This window comes from Gracilinanus agilis, chromosome 4, assembly GCF_016433145.1.
Source record: "Gracilinanus agilis isolate LMUSP501 chromosome 4, AgileGrace, whole genome shotgun sequence".
NCBI lineage: Eukaryota > Metazoa > Chordata > Mammalia > Didelphimorphia > Didelphidae > Gracilinanus > Gracilinanus agilis.
Window position 1 is genome coordinate 123,586,134 of NC_058133.1, and position 15,925 is coordinate 123,602,058.

Genomic DNA, 15,925 nt, shown 5'->3' on the forward strand with positions numbered 1-15,925 from the left:
AGTTTAATCCTAAAGAGTATAGAAAGAGATTTTTTTAACATAGTGGTGTATTTTTAAGCATTTCAGATGAGATCACCACAACTCAGTATAAATTTTAAAATGCAAACACAAGGGGCAAGAGAAATCTAGAAAGGTAAATAAATTTGAACAATCAGAAAAGTGATAAAGAACTTATGTTTTAATGGGGGAGATGAGAAGTCTATCTCTTTAGAATCCTAAAGTCTTCAAGGATTACTGGGAGTTGTTAATCAAACATCAGAGTGGGTTTTGCTCTGTTCTATTGTTTATTTAAAAAAGGAAAGAAAGGATAAAGAAGAAGAACAATACACTTGCAAAGAAAGTCAACAGGGAAAAAATATCTGCAACAAATTTATCTGAAAAAAAAAAAAAGCTCTCATATCTAGGAGACTGGTCCTGCTTCTAATATAATTCCAGAAGCCAAAATTATCCAGAAAGTCATGCTTTACAACCATGCAACCTGGCAAACGTTTGTACAAGTACTAAAACAGTCATGTCCTCAGTAGCCATAGCTACTAAAGATGAGAAAATAAAGTTCTTACCCAGTCCCCGGCATTACCAAATGGGTTAATCACAGAAATGGATCAGATTTTACCAATAGCGATGACATTAAAAAGGCATTACCTTCTACTTTAGTGATGTAATCTCAGGAACATGGGACCTTAATATCTGGATTTTTTAGAATGAGGAGCTCCTTGAAAACATGAACTATCTTGTTTTTTTCCATTTGTATCCCTTGCACTTTATATAGTATTTCGCACATAGGTGCATAGCAAATGTGACTAATGTTGTGGTGAGATGTTTATTTTAATAAAGCATGGTTCTCTGACACTGTAGGTTATGTCAAAAAATGAAAAAAAATTATTTTTTATTGTATATGGACTTTATCCAAATTTGTGGCCTTCTAAATACTAAAGAAGTGGTGGAATAATCCACCACCTTAGAAGGAAATGATGGAGTCTGAATGTAGATTGAAGCATATGATTTTCAGTTTATTTCTTTTTTGAGTTTTTTTCTTATACAAGCAATGTACGTCTTCTTTATATGATGAACATGGAAATATGTATTACATGATAGAACATGTTTAACCCATATTACCTGCTGTCTCAGAGAGGGGGGAATTGGGGAGTAAGAGAGGGAAGAAAATAAATCGCAAAAGATCAAATAACCCTTATTAAAAATTGTATCTACATGTAAAATTGGGGGGGGCGAAATATAATTAGAGTGTGGGGGAAGGTCTTGGTGTAACAGAAACAGCATTGGACCACATCAGGAGTCCTAGTTCTGCCACTAATTTTTGGGCAAATCAAAACCTCTCTGGACCTCAGCTCATTCATCTATAAAATATTAAATTCAATAATCATTAAGATCCATAGTAGTTCTATATTCCTATAGGCAGGCCATATAATTATAATGAGCAGTGAGAATACATCTCTCCCTTTACAATATTGGGGTAGTGGTAGGGGTTGATGGACTATGGATACAGAAAGCTACATACACTATAAGAAAGTCAATGAGTTCATTAGTTTTTCTGAGCTGCTTTTTTTCTCTTAAGTTTTTTATTGCTGTTATATTTGGAACCAAATATAGTGTTATATTTGGAAATTGAATGAAGTATAAAAGACAAAAAGTATCATTAAGAATAAGATAAAAATTTTAAGATTCGATTTCACCCAAATATATCATTTTCTCACACAGATCCACTTGTTCAAATGAACTATTATACTTAACATATTACGAAATTTTTGGTCATGGAATTTATAAGGATCATTTCCTAAGAAATCATGGGATTATAATATTTTAATAGTTACCACCATGCCAAATCTCAGATCTTTCAAAATACAGCATGTTTTGCTGGGAAAAAAAAGTGTTTATTATGCACTTATAATGTACAATGTACTGTGTTAAGTGCCAGGAAAACAAATATTAAAGAGGGACTATGTTGCCTTTAAGAAGCTTACATTCTAAGAGTGGAATGACACAAATGGCATAGGGATGGTAAGGAAGTGTAAAATGGTTAAATCTCCTGAATGGTGAATGGAATTTTTAAAATATTTTAAACATCTACCATGTATAAGGCACTGAGAATACAAGTATAAAGAATGGAACAATTCCTACTCATAAGAAACTTATTCTAATATATATTTTAATAATAATATATTCTAATAAAGAAAACATTTAAAAATATATAAAATTAATAAATACAAGTATATACAAAGTAATTAAATATAAAGGAGTTTGGAAAGGAAGATATTAGTAGTTAAGAGGATCCTTTCTTCTACCCTCTGCCAACCAAATTCTTTTAAAACTTAGCTCAAATTCTACCTTCAACAGGAGTCCATTCCTCATCTTCCCTGCCCCCTGTCCTTCTGAGACTTCCCTTTGAGATTACCTTTCATATACACAGTATATATCTTCTAAATTAATTGGGGGGTTAGGGTTTGTTTTGCTTTTGCACATTGTCTCCCCCTATTATAATGTGAGTTCCTTGAGGGTCAGGATCATAAATTTACCTTTCTTTCATATCCCCAGCTTTTAACACAGTGCAAATGGCAAGTATTTAATAAAGATTTGTTGAATAACTACATAGTCACTTCATTTGGTCTTGAATAAGCCTAGATAATCATGCAAACATGAGCTGACTCATTTCATTCAACTCTCAGATAGTCAGATTTCCAGAAATGGGTAGATTTCCACATATATTCAGTTGGAGGCAATAGGGCAAGAGCAAAGCTTAAGATTCATTTTCTGAGCTCCCTTAAGAATCCCAGGGCTTGTTGCACTGAATGAAGAAGTTTTCATAAGGCCATATGAACCATTTTATTTCTCAGCAATCAATAGGTACCTAGAAATACTTATATGAAGTGTGCACATGGGCATACGCTCCAGAGATTAATTTAGAGTCAAGGTTTATCTATTCTAACAAATGCTGGTTGGATTACATTTTCTTTTTCACTAGAACTATCAATAGTTTTCCTCTTTCAGATTAAGTGCATAAATCAAAAGAACATATTTTGTAAACAAACAGTTGGTGAATATGAAACTCCTATTCTTCATCTATTGATTCCTAAAACTGTATTTGCCCATGTGTTTTTGACTTTCATTTCATCAAATTTGAGCAAATATTATTTTCCAGGCAGGGAAGCATTAGAACCTTTTTGCTGCTCTCATGTTTTCCATCTATCAAGGATCTCTCAAAATTGCATGGAGTATGATAGCATTCCCCTGTTGCAAAGTCATTGGTTAGCACCACTGTTGCGGTATTTCATCAGGTTCAAATTATAGTAATTGTTTTATTGCATTTCAGAACAGTTGCTAGAAGGCTGGCTAGGCTGATGATTCTTTAATGACGTTTGTCCTATATAATGTGTGGAATTGCTTAAGGGAAAAAAAGTATTTTAATAGAGAAATCTTGGCCCATATTACATTAAAAATGGCATGTAACTAAATACCAATCATCTTAGCAGTAGTTTTTACCCCTAACCCCATTGCCAGTTACCTACATTAAGTCCCATTCTCTATTTCAGAGCATTTTTTCCTAACGAATACCACGAGAATCTATCCTATAGTGATTATAGAATGTACTGATTCATTTTGAAGGTTAAGCTTTAAAAAAAAGTCTGTTACCATTATTAGTTTTCCCCATTTGATAATAAAAAAGTCTGAATTGATTTTTTACCAGTTTTAGTACAAAAAAATTGGCATAACAAATTTCAGCTTGATATAATTTGAAATAGCCAATATATTAAACCCCAAAGTGAAATTTAAATTGGCAATCATGTCAGCTTCAAGTCCCCAAATGAATATTAATTTAAAAACTAATCATGTTCCAACAGGTTGAACCTTCAAAATGCTAGTTCTGGAATAGAAACTGTTAGATCCTTCAGTATTGCTATATTAGACATCAGTATCCTTTGTTTAGCAAAGCAAACTTCCACCCTTTATTTCTAGCCTTTCTTAGACGTCTCCCACATGCTAAATTAATCCAGTACTGTGTACATACAATTTTTCTTAAGCAACGAGTATTATTTCCATTTTACTAAAGGGAAATTGAGGCCCAAAATATATAACAAATTTTAAAAGGTTAAGTCCAAAGAACAGATCTACTAATTCATGCTCTGCTTACCACATTGCAGTGACTTTTAAAACTCAACTAGTATTCCAGTCAGTTCTATGTACCCTAGCAGAGAAAGTTGAGCATCATTAGTTTTTTTTTTAATCTAGTTATCCAAAAAATCCTACAAATTCAGACTTCACTATGCCAGCATTTGCAATGATTTGGACTCCCTCACCCACCCCCCTGCCAAGCTTCTATTTCCTACTGAGTGACCCACATGGAAGAAACAGTGGAAGCAGTCTCTGTTCCTAACCAATAAATTAATAAAATCATGAAATAACAGAGATGGAAAAGACTCTGGGGATCTTCTACTCCAACCTCATTATTTTACAAGGGAGGAAATTCATTATTTTACAAAGGAGACCTAGAAGGATCAAGTGACTTGCTAAGATCATATAGCTAGTTAATAGTAGTGTTGGGATCAAAATTTGGGTATCCTGGTTCCTAGTCCAATACCAATTCAAGCATCCCATCCTGACTTAGGATTGGCATTATTACAGAATACAGCATCAAAAAAGTATTTAAGTATTTTTTGAAAAGTATGGCCAGACAACGATGGTTCAGAATACCTGTAAACTCGGCTACTGGGGGAAAGCTGCTAGATCACTTGACTCAGGAAGTACTGAGCTGTAGTGGAGCAAAAGTGGTTAAGGTCTCCTTGCTAACAAATATGTTGAACCTCCTTAATCAGAGGCCCACTAGGAGACTACTTTCTTTTTAAGATCCCAGTACTATTAAAAAGCGGAGAATGAGAGGGAACAGGGAAGAGTGGGGGGAAATGATCTAATAGTTATTATACATCCTCTCCTCCAGATTTTTTCTTTTATGTAGTTATCACATCTTGCTGAAAAACAAAAATGTCAGTTGAGCTTATTATATGCTATTCTGTACACAACTCAAAAGTTCTTTTAAATGACACTTTGAAATCAGTTAAAATCAACAAATGAAAATGACAATATAACCCTAAATTTAAGGAGAGACAAACAAGCCTAGGTCAGGGGAGAAAAAAAAGAGGACAGATTAAGGCTTTTATGCTAATCACAGTTATAATCAGAACATAAATGGATGCTCATAACTGAGAAAAAGAAACTCAATCTTTAAAAAATAAATAAGAGAGGAGGGGGCAAGTAGGTGGCTTAGTGGATTAAGAGACAGGCCCAATGACAGGAGGTCATAGGTAAAAGGGAAGGGAAGGGAAAAGTTTTAAATAAATCTGTTCATTTTCAGGATCATTTACAAAATTTAACCAACTATTTTTTCTGTATTTTGGACTTCAATAAATTCAAAATAAATAATATAATCCATTATTTTGAATTCATATTTTTTGTATATTAGAATCAAAGATTATGTTATTTTATTTTTCATTTTATAAGCATTTATATTCTCTTCCTTTTACCATCCTACTGCCAATTTAAAAAAAATTTTAAGAAAAACTAAAAAAGATTCTTTTTAGTAATACTATTAGGGTGTTCTATAAGAATACCATATCTTAAACAGTAGAATTAGAATTTCATTGGAGTTAGAGAAGCTTGAGTCATCCAATTCTGCCCCTTTACTTTCTGAGGAAACTAAAGGGTAGAGAGCTTAAGTAAATGACTTGGAGCCACAAAATCAGTGCTCCAGTCTGAACTAAAATCTAAATATCTTGATTTCCACTCCAAAATGTTTTGTTATGCTGATTTTCATAATTTTTAAAGAAATTCAATAGATCTGTTCCTAAAAGGTTATCAGTAATTTGAGTTATTAAAAATATAGTCACTTTTTACACTTGCTAAGGTTAAAGGATTAAAGGAATTCCATGTTTCCTTTCATAAATCAAATTACCACTCCTTCATTTATTTTTAATATAAATTAAAACTTTCATATATGGAACTTGCTTTTAAAAATTATGTGTATATATAAATGTTTTTCAAATTCTTGTAGTTTGAAAGAATCTAATGGTTTTCTAGTTTTTATGACTGCTTGAGTCTGTATTTTTAATATTAAATGTAAAACATTAAAAAAACTCAAGGAAAAAATAAAAGGAGTTCACAAATTGGAAAGGACAAGTTTTCTCTTGATAGTCAAACAGTTATGATGTAAAGCAGTCTCATTAAATCATAAGTACTTTAACCTTTTCTTGAAAGAAGTGGAAGATTTAAAGATTTATAAAGAAATTTTGCCTAAACTAGGAAATGACTCATATTTGACATGTATTGAAATGATAATGCTGATTTCAATAGGCACTCTAAGAGCATTTTGCTCCCAGGAGAGTAATTCAGTCTTGGTTACCTCTTTGCATTTAGATTTTAAACTTTCTTTCTGAAGCTTTTAATGTACTACTGTCTGCCAATACATGGCCAACTTACCCAGATATGATCAGGCAAAATAAAGACAAATCCAGAGTTGTTTTTTTAATTGTCAGTATTAAGCAGCAACAAATCCATCAGTCTGACATCTTCTGTATAGTCTAGTCCCCTGACATTTTCTATTTTAGCAATTTTCATATTGAAACTCAACTCCATTGCTTTGGAAATTTGTGAAGCAGTAATAGCAGGACACAAATGCAGCCACTACATGGTGATTTATATATGGCAACCACTTGTGCATATATGGTAGTTGTGGATTGTTTTTTTTGTTTTTATGAAAAAAACATAAAATGGGACATCAGCCAAATCTTCATGATCCTCTGAGCTCTATACCTGTAAGGGAAACATGCTTTCTGTATGTAATCATTACTTCATTCAATTAACATTTATTAATGTTTATTTACTAATTTATGCAAAGCAATGTGCTAGGTGATAGAGACATATGAAGTTTAGATCAGATAAGATCCATGCCCTTGTGGACCATACAATGTAATATGGGAAATGGCACAAACATAGATAACTAAAATACAAACTAATACATGACAACTCCAACAGACAGGTAAAATGTGTTTTGATCTCTGAGAAAAAAAGACTATTATGGTAGGAGGGCAGGGGGTATGAAGAAGAAAATATCTGAGTGGAGTTTGAAAGGGTAAACAGGAATCCAACAGGTAAAAGAAAGAAGCAGAAATGAGATATTCTAGACAGAGTGAGAATAGAAGTCAGGAGCCTAACTTCTTTTTTTGCCTATAATATAGAGTATTAGAAAGAGAGTAATATAATGCTAATTTGCCTGTAATATAGAGTATTAGAAATAGAGTAATATAACCTCAGGCTATAAAGATAGGTTAATACTGAATTTTGATCAAGTGATTATTTGTGTCATCCACCTTCAATCACAGACAAAGGAATTTCAACTTTATTCAGGAGGACCTATTGAAGGATTTTTGATCAGAGGAATATGATGATAAAAAAAATGATGAAAAATCATTTATTTAGCATTTACTGTGTACAAAGCCCATGCCAGAGGTTGGGATATAAAGAGTAAGGCAAGACAGTATGAAAGAAGGAACTCTGGGGCCATGTGTCATTCATAACTCACAATGAAATCTATATGTTAATAATGACATAACAAGAATAATGATAATGATAGTGGGTATATATGCATATATATCTCACCTATTTTTTCATACTCATAGAATCATAGAGTTAAAGCTGAAGGCAACCTTGGAGTTTATATGATCCATCTCCCTCATTTTATAGATAAAGAAATTAGGACCCAGGTGCCCAACGTGATGCAAGTAGCATGTGACAATGTTGACTCCAAATTTGACCCAATGTCCATTGTACTTAATCAGTCAATAAGCATGTATTAACTATGTACAAGGCAGTGTTCTAAGTACTAAAAATATAAATAGAAGCAGAGAGAAGGAGAATTGGCCTAGGAGGTAAAGACAGTGAATTGTAAGGGGCTGAAAATAAATTTGCAGAAGAGCTCATTTTAAAGATAATAATGCTGGCTTCAAATATATTGAGCATGAGGTCCTGATAGGATATTTGCCCAAGATATCCAACAGAAGCAATTGTATGAGTGGGTCTAGAGCCCAGAGGAGAGCTCCAGGCGAACAAAGAGATTTAGGAATCATTTTTAATTAATAAGAAGTGGGGTTGAATAACCTTGTCAGGGGAGAGAATAGATAAAGAAACTTTGGTCTGCCTTTGACATCTGACATGAAGTAGATCAGGTGTATAAGGGGAGAGGGACAGGTCATAAGTCAGAGTCGGAGAATGCTATTCCACTGAGGGATGAATTCATAAAGCAATATCCTTTCTAGGTCCTCAAATAACCTCATGCTGAGTAATGTTAAAAAGCCTATAATGATCTTTGAAAATATGAAACAAGTACCTCACTGAATAAACAGATCTCATCAACCAAAAGCCAGAAATAAAAGCCAATTTTCATTGGAGATACCAGACTCCAAATATATTTATCATTTAGGACTCATCCATGCAGACCACTCATCCTTGGCCACTTTAAGTAGGATGGATTCTAGGAGCTGCATTATACAGGTAAGGCCACTCTGTCATGAAAGGAAAGAGCTGCCTCTGGCAGTACAGGGCCATTTAGCAATACCCTAAAGGAACAAAAAGCAAAAACTCCACTTTTAGTCTCAGTCCTGTAAATATCAAGTTACTCATACGACTTCTCACAGCTAACTCAGCCTTCAACAGCTTCCAAAGCCAATACAAAATGCAGTTGACAACTGGAGTAATAAGGCTACAGTACATCTGATATTTGAAATTCATTAGTTCTAAGGTCACCATTTTAATCCAACAGCCAAATTTTATTCACGACTAAGATGTTTTCTAAGAAAAAACAGCTGGTAAAAATAAAAAAATCAAGCACTTCAATACACCTATAAATGATAAGATCAGTACTAGAGACCCAAAGAGCTACTTACACTTTATTTTTGAGTAGAATTCAAATATACTCAGAGAAAATAATATGATGTACTCTAAGTAGGTAATGTCTCTCCATGGCATTTTATTTTATTTTCTCTGAATATTCTTATAACTGGTTTTGAGGAAGGAAAGCTGGTAAACAAGGATTCATCAATAATTTAAATATTTCCTGGCCCCTATTTAAATTTAAGGGGAAAAATCAGAAAAGAAAGAGAATCCTGTTAAGGGATTTGTGAGCAGATGCCTTTTAAAAGGAGAAAAAAAGAAAGATCTTTGTGTTTAACCAAATGTTAAATACTTTTTATTTTACTCACCTGCACACTAAGATGAATCCATTTCTTCACAAGAATTCTCCCCAGTGTCATTACTTTTATTGGAGGCTGCAAACCATTTACTGTGCGATAATAAAACATGGTCTCTTTCTCAGAGATTGTAAGTTTGAACACAATCTGCCCGTCCACGGCCTTTTCGATAACACACCTTAGGAAGCAACCAGAAAAGAAGGAAAAGGTCAGCATCCAACCAGATACACAAAGGCACTGGGCAATACACGTATGTTAAACCAATGCTAAATACCACTCAGAAAAGCATATAGTACAAAGATCTGAGAATAAAAATATACCATGAAATTATTTTTGTTCCAGTGACAAGAAAAATCCTTGGGAAAAAAAATGAGAGAATATTTAATTTATATCATGTTTTTTAGAATCTCACCATCCTTCACTAGAGATTCATGACAGGAAATAAAGTGGCTGAAATCATTCTGCAAAACTAACATTTAGGCTATTGGCTCATTAGCTCCATTGCTATTTCTTTTATACGAAGCTGCACAACACAGTACATCCCGGCTGGGTATTAAGTCACCAGCGCACATCTTTCTTTTCCTTTCTTTTCATATAAAGAGAATTTAGTGCCCATGGAAGGCTCTAAACTGTTAGCCCTAAAGTCTGAATCACTCTATTTAATTCCTACGATGAAATGGACAGCTGCAATTGGTGCTTGCCCCATCCTCAAATTGTCTTAACCTAAAGTTAGCTGACACTCTTGTAAAAGGCCATTAGATGGTTTTCTGTCCATTTCTAAACTTAAGGCAATTAGGTAATGTTAATGCTGTTTGAAGACAATATCTAATCTCTTGATGAGAGCTCTTTTAAAGACTCCTAAGTCATTTTGCCATAACAGAAGTGTTTTCAGATGCACTCTAGGAATCTGGTCTGTATCCACAACAGCTATCAAGAGATAAAGGTCCTTTTCTGACCTTATCACAAAGCTGGGCTCTTCAGACTCCCTTCACTGCAGACACTTAAACATTTGTGACTGTCCAGTTAAAATATCCTGGCTCAGAAGGAAAATTGAGCTCTGAATTCAGACATTCTTTCCCTTTCCTCGGCGTTACAAAAGAGCAAAGCTCTACTTTCCTAGGAGGGTTTGAGGAAGACTTTTATTGGGATGCCAGGGGAAGTCTGTCTTAGTGGCGAATGGCCAGGTGTTGAGTAAGAACCAAGACCATATGCCAAACGATCACTGTTGCTCAAACATGAAACATTGCTTGGCTGGATTTTTTACACTAGAACATAAGACAAAAGTCAATAAAACACTACATTGGTCTAAGATCCATAGTTATAGGCCAAACAACTATGAGATTTTGGCAAGGAATGTAGGGTTGTGTCAAAGGAATGGTGAATTTTTTCAGAAAGAGGCCCCTTGGCCAAAGTGATTTAGGAACATTTTCCTAAAGGGCATGCTCTCCAAAATGTCTCCTTTATACCCTAGGTTACCTCCGTGATGGTAATAAATGATTTCTAAAAGACCTCTATGGAAGGATCTAAATGACTCAATGGATAGAGATCCAGGTCTGGAGAGAGGAGATCTTGGGTTCAAATGTGACCCCAAGAACTTCATAGCTGTGTAAACCTGGGTAAATCACAACTTCCATTGCCTAGCCCTGCCACTCTTCTACCTTGAAACACAGTATTGCTTCTAAGATGGAAGGTAAAGGTTTAAGAAAAAAGAAACAAAGAAAGACTAAGATCATAGTTGAAAACAATAATGCAGTTCATTCCTAATAAATATTTACACTAAGCTTTTGAGTTATGTTTGTCTGGCATATTGTAGGTACTTCATAAGTGCTTGTTGAGAAAAGATTCAGAGGCATGGCTGATTTAATGGCAAAAAAAATCAAGTTAATCCAAACATAATTGACGTGGGAATTTTAATTGTTTTACCCATTGCAAATGGAAATTCATTTACAGTAAAAAGGTAGAGAAAATAATATAGCAGTTATGCCCCACAAGGACCCTGCCCCAAGAACAACGATAAAGAATGCTCCTGAGAATGGAGTAGTAAGAAATTAAGAAAGGCAGTAAGAAAGTACTGGACAACTAGGTGGAACAGTGGAATGCAGTGTTGAATCTGGAGTCAGGAAGACTCAACTTCCTAAGTCTGACCTCAGACACTTCCTAGCTTTGTGACTCTGGGCAAGTCACTTAACCCACATTACCTAGCCCTTACCATCTTCTGCCTTGGAGCCAATACACAATATTGATTCTAAGACAGAAGATAAGACTTGGCTTTTTTAAAGAGTAAGTTGTTCCAAATTAATCTTTTTTTTCTTCTTTGACAGAGCTGCTAAACTAGTAAATAAGGGAAATGTGGGTATGTTTTTCCTGGATTTTGGTCAACAGTATGATAAAATATCTTATGCATATTTTAGGGACAAGATGAAGTGATAACGATCAGATAAGAGGACAACTGGATGAATCTGGAATCAATTGAGAATAGATTTAAAAATGATAATCATTGATAGCTCTGCCAAATCAGGAGGTCCTAAGAGACCTCTGAACAACCGAGATACCCCATGTGTTGAGTCCTACAGCTGATTAGGCATTGATCCTTCAGGATTACTAGTAAATAAATTCATTCACATGTACTACAACTCACCCCTAGACTAATGGAAGGAGCACTGCTACCTACAAAAGAAATTATGGGACGGAAGTCACCAACTCTTTCAGAACCATAAAGAACTTGGCATCACGCACCCAACATTTTCCAATTTAAGGCAAAGTACATAACTACCCTGGTGAGTCTAGTCTTACTGATGCCTGATCCTTAATGTTGAACAATGAAGAAGCCAAAAGAACTCCTTGGGTAGTTTAAATACTTCAGGTATTATTACTGTCACCATTTTGACTTTAGAACTTTCTATTTATCAAGTATTTATTACCTTTAAATCATCATTTCATTTGATCTGCATAATAATAACCACTATGTAGCACTTTAAAATTTAAAAAGTACTTAAATACTTGTGTGATCATCAAAACAACCTTGAATGGTACTGAAGGCATTATTCCAGTTTTACAGATAATGAACTGACTCAGAAGTTTAAGTGGCTTGCCCAATATCATGCAGGTAGGATTCAAACCCATGTCATCAAGATTGAGTCTAGTATACTAGCTACTATACTTAATATAGAATAGATGTCATCCACTTAATAGGTAAAGAAACTGTATTAAAGATATATTAAATGACTTGACAAAGTTCACATATTTTGATAGCAACAAAGCCAGCCAAGATTAGAACTAAGACTTCCTAAGAATTAAAATAACGCTCTTTACACCATAGTATGAAAATGAATTAGGAATTGCTAAGAAGTTATCTGTTTTCCCCATCATGTCATACTGCTCAGCTCTTCCTTGACCAATTACATATTGGGAATAGGTTTTTCATCTCTAGAGTAAAAGTATCTTCATTTGAAGCTTTCATCTCATTTATATTTTTTCCCTACAGTTGAGCAGGTGAAGCTTAGTTTTGAGGAGACTCCATGCTAGCAAATTATAAGGAGTTAAGATGTTAACTAAGTCATTATATGTAAATTGACAAACCATAAATAGAATAGTCTTTGGGATGTCAAAGATTAAGAGGAAAGTGGAGTAGATGCTGTCAATAACTAGGAAGCAAGATTTGATTTATATAAAGTTGACTAAACAAGGTGAGATTATTGTTGTTAGGAATTTTTGCAGGGGGATAAGAAAGGAGATCTTTGAAAATCACATTTTAAAATCTATGTATTTAAGATAGAAAAATATAGGCATATGCACACAAACATATGTAGAAAATGTCATTCCTTTTTGACAAAGTTATGAGGAAGAAATGTCATTGTAAATTTTAGTTCACATTATTACCCTGAAAAATTTTAAGAACTTTGTGTAATTTGCAGTAAAGAGTTCTACATAAATCCCAGATTTAATATTTTGTTCCTTATTTAGTTTTTCCCACTCCAGTTGCTTAACACTTCTAAGTCAGATAAAAAAGAGAGAGAACTCCAAAATTCCTCTCCAGCCTCCCATCTCCATGTAATATACACCTAAGCAATCTAAGAAGCATTTCCCTCCATTCATTTTCTTGAATTTAAATCCACAAGTGAGAATTGAGGTTTGACCATTACTCAAGAATGTATTTACCACATGCAGCCTTATTTCCCAAAGCTTACTGAAAATGCTTTTCTTAATATGTTATTGATTGTCTTCCTGGCTATTTTGTTTGCTTGTAAACATACTAGCCTGGTAGATAATAAATGTGAAAAGAAGGCAGGTAGCAAAATATTTAGGAAGTGGATTTATTTTTGTTCCTGGATAAACAATAATTGGATAATCCACATTTTGTTTATTTAACTTATCTAGTGCAAACACCCCGAAATTTCCCCTGTCCCCATAGGTATCATGGTTTTGAGAATGGAAATGACCTTGATGCATGAAACACTCAAAACCAAAGACCTCATGATCCCTCCTCAGTGAATTCTGCTCTATCTTGTCTGTGTGAAATTATGCCAATGGCAGGTGAAATTGGCATAAGGGTGTCAGTGTGAGTAGAGAAAGGAACATTTTATCCCAGCTCTGTCTGTCAAGGGACATTCTTCCAAAACACCTCAGGCTTTAGCTGTATAAACTAAGTTGTGATTTACTGGGATTTTAAACAGCTTTTTTTTTTTAAGGAAATGGCAGGTAAAAGTAGATTGGGGACTACTTCTACTCCAAGTTTAAGACTGAATTTAAAACTACCCATTTTCATTCAGGATTTGAAATCGATCATCTGGCACATTTTTTACCTCATTTACTTGCAAAAAAACCCCCCAAAATTAAAAGCTACACAGACTTTGTCAAAGACTTGGGATAGGTATTTCCAAATTGGCCAGATCTGATGAAAAATGCATTGAAGAAACCAATTTACTGATGACTGATAAGACTAGAGACATCCACCATAAAAAAAAATCAGGAGTTTAGGCTATCAGAATACAAAATTGTCATAGGACAAACCATAAGGCCCCTCCCTAGCTTCACATTGAAGGCATTGTTGCTGGGCAGACAGGAGAAAAGCCTTTGAGAATAGTTCACAATTACCTCTATTTTCTTAACTAATTGAAGATGCAGACACCAGACAGGGAAGAGGACAAAAGCTATGTTTTCCATAGGGAAAAAAGTTATTAGGTTTGGTTTACTTATAACCTAGATCAGGAATTTGTGACTGTCATTTTTTTTTCTCTCTGATAAACTTTGCAACGTGTTTCATCAGTGTCCAAGACTAGGATGGTCTAAGCCAGGCCTTTCAGTAAAAAGAAAAAGACTTTAGTTAAAATAGGATAGTCATGAATGTGTATATTAAATTCATATGGTCATCATTCCATTCCTATTTTTTTTTCTTGAGGATTCATTTAATATGCAAAACTTAGTATTTTTGGTAATAGGCATTTAGATCTTAATTTGGAAGGGGCCTTAGAGGCCATCTAGTCCAAACTCCTCATTTTTACAGGTGAAAACAGTGAGGCCCATGTAGAACAAGAGACTTGCCTAAAATCACAAAATAAATATGCCTCAGAGATAGAATTTAAATGTATCTCTCTTCTGACTCCAGAGCCTTCTTTCTACTTTGCCATGGTGGCTTTTTTTTTTTTGGTAATTAATAACACAGGTTGCTCTTTTATCCTAAGAATGTATTTTTTCTATGAAGAATTACAAACTTTTGCCCTTCTTTTTTTCTAGCTTGTAAGTCGAAATCATCATTTCTACTCCTGATTTTTCAGAACTCCAGGAAAGCAAACACCCACATCACTACTTACATTACACCTTCTTGCTCAGGTTTCAGCCACACAGCTAAAGCAAATGATGTCGCCAGCCTTGGAGAGTGAGGCAAAGAAAAGCAATCTTTGAGATTACCAAAAATAAAACTTGTAGAATTGCTAGGGGAGCCAGGGTGCAAATCGTTTTTGTCTGCAGTAATGCAGCTCCTGAGGCCTGCCGAGAAAAGGGCAATATAGGAAGGGGCAGAAGATCTGTATGGACAATCCTGAGTACAAAACCTCTGGATACAGTATTGAATACTTTCCGCTGCTGTGGTACTGTGACAGAAAGCACTCCGACCTGGTAGTCCACATGTTGCTTGGGTTGGCACAATTGAAACATTCTTTAAGGCTCCAACATTTTGCAGCCTTGGGAAAAGCCCCTGTGAGCTAGCTAATGGTATAGAAGCAAAGTAAGCAAGGATAAATGTCCCAACGACATGAAACAGGAACCCGTAGTCCCATGAATGAGCCAGGTAATTCATGTTTACAAAAAAAGCCTTCTCCTGATAAAGGGTTTCTAAATAAATAATGTCACTAGCTTGCAAACACTTGGAAGCAGGGCATTTTAAATGGTGATGAGATGATCCATTTTCGGAAAACACAGGACATGTTCTCACACTGAAGAAATACCAAGATCTTCTTGACCAACAGTGAAGTCATGGGTGGCGAGATGGTTACTGTGAACCAAAAGCAAAAAGTCTGAGATGAGTTCCTGTAATTCTAAAAGTTGAGAATTTCCTAAGTATAAACAGTCCCTTAGCACTTAGTAAGTACCTACTATGCCAAAAGCACTCTGCAGACTGAAGTACTTTTGTTGAGAAAGTTACTTTTAATTAACTTGTTTAGACAAATACTATTTGTGCT

General features: G+C 34.6%; 1 protein-coding gene across 1 annotated transcript in view; it reads right to left on the reverse strand.

The window, feature by feature from the left end:
* The window catches only part of USH2A (usherin), a 1,059,501-nt gene extending 1,043,958 nt beyond the window's left edge, over positions 1–15,543 (reverse strand). Inside the window, exons 1-2 of the mRNA XM_044674959.1 lie at positions 15,059–15,543; positions 9,261–9,426 (exon numbers count right to left, since the gene is read on the reverse strand). Of these exons, the coding sequence (XP_044530894.1) occupies positions 9,261–9,426; positions 15,059–15,543 (651 nt within the window). The remainder of the gene's footprint in view (positions 1–9,260; positions 9,427–15,058) is intronic.
* Positions 15,544–15,925: the final 382 nt, after the last annotated feature.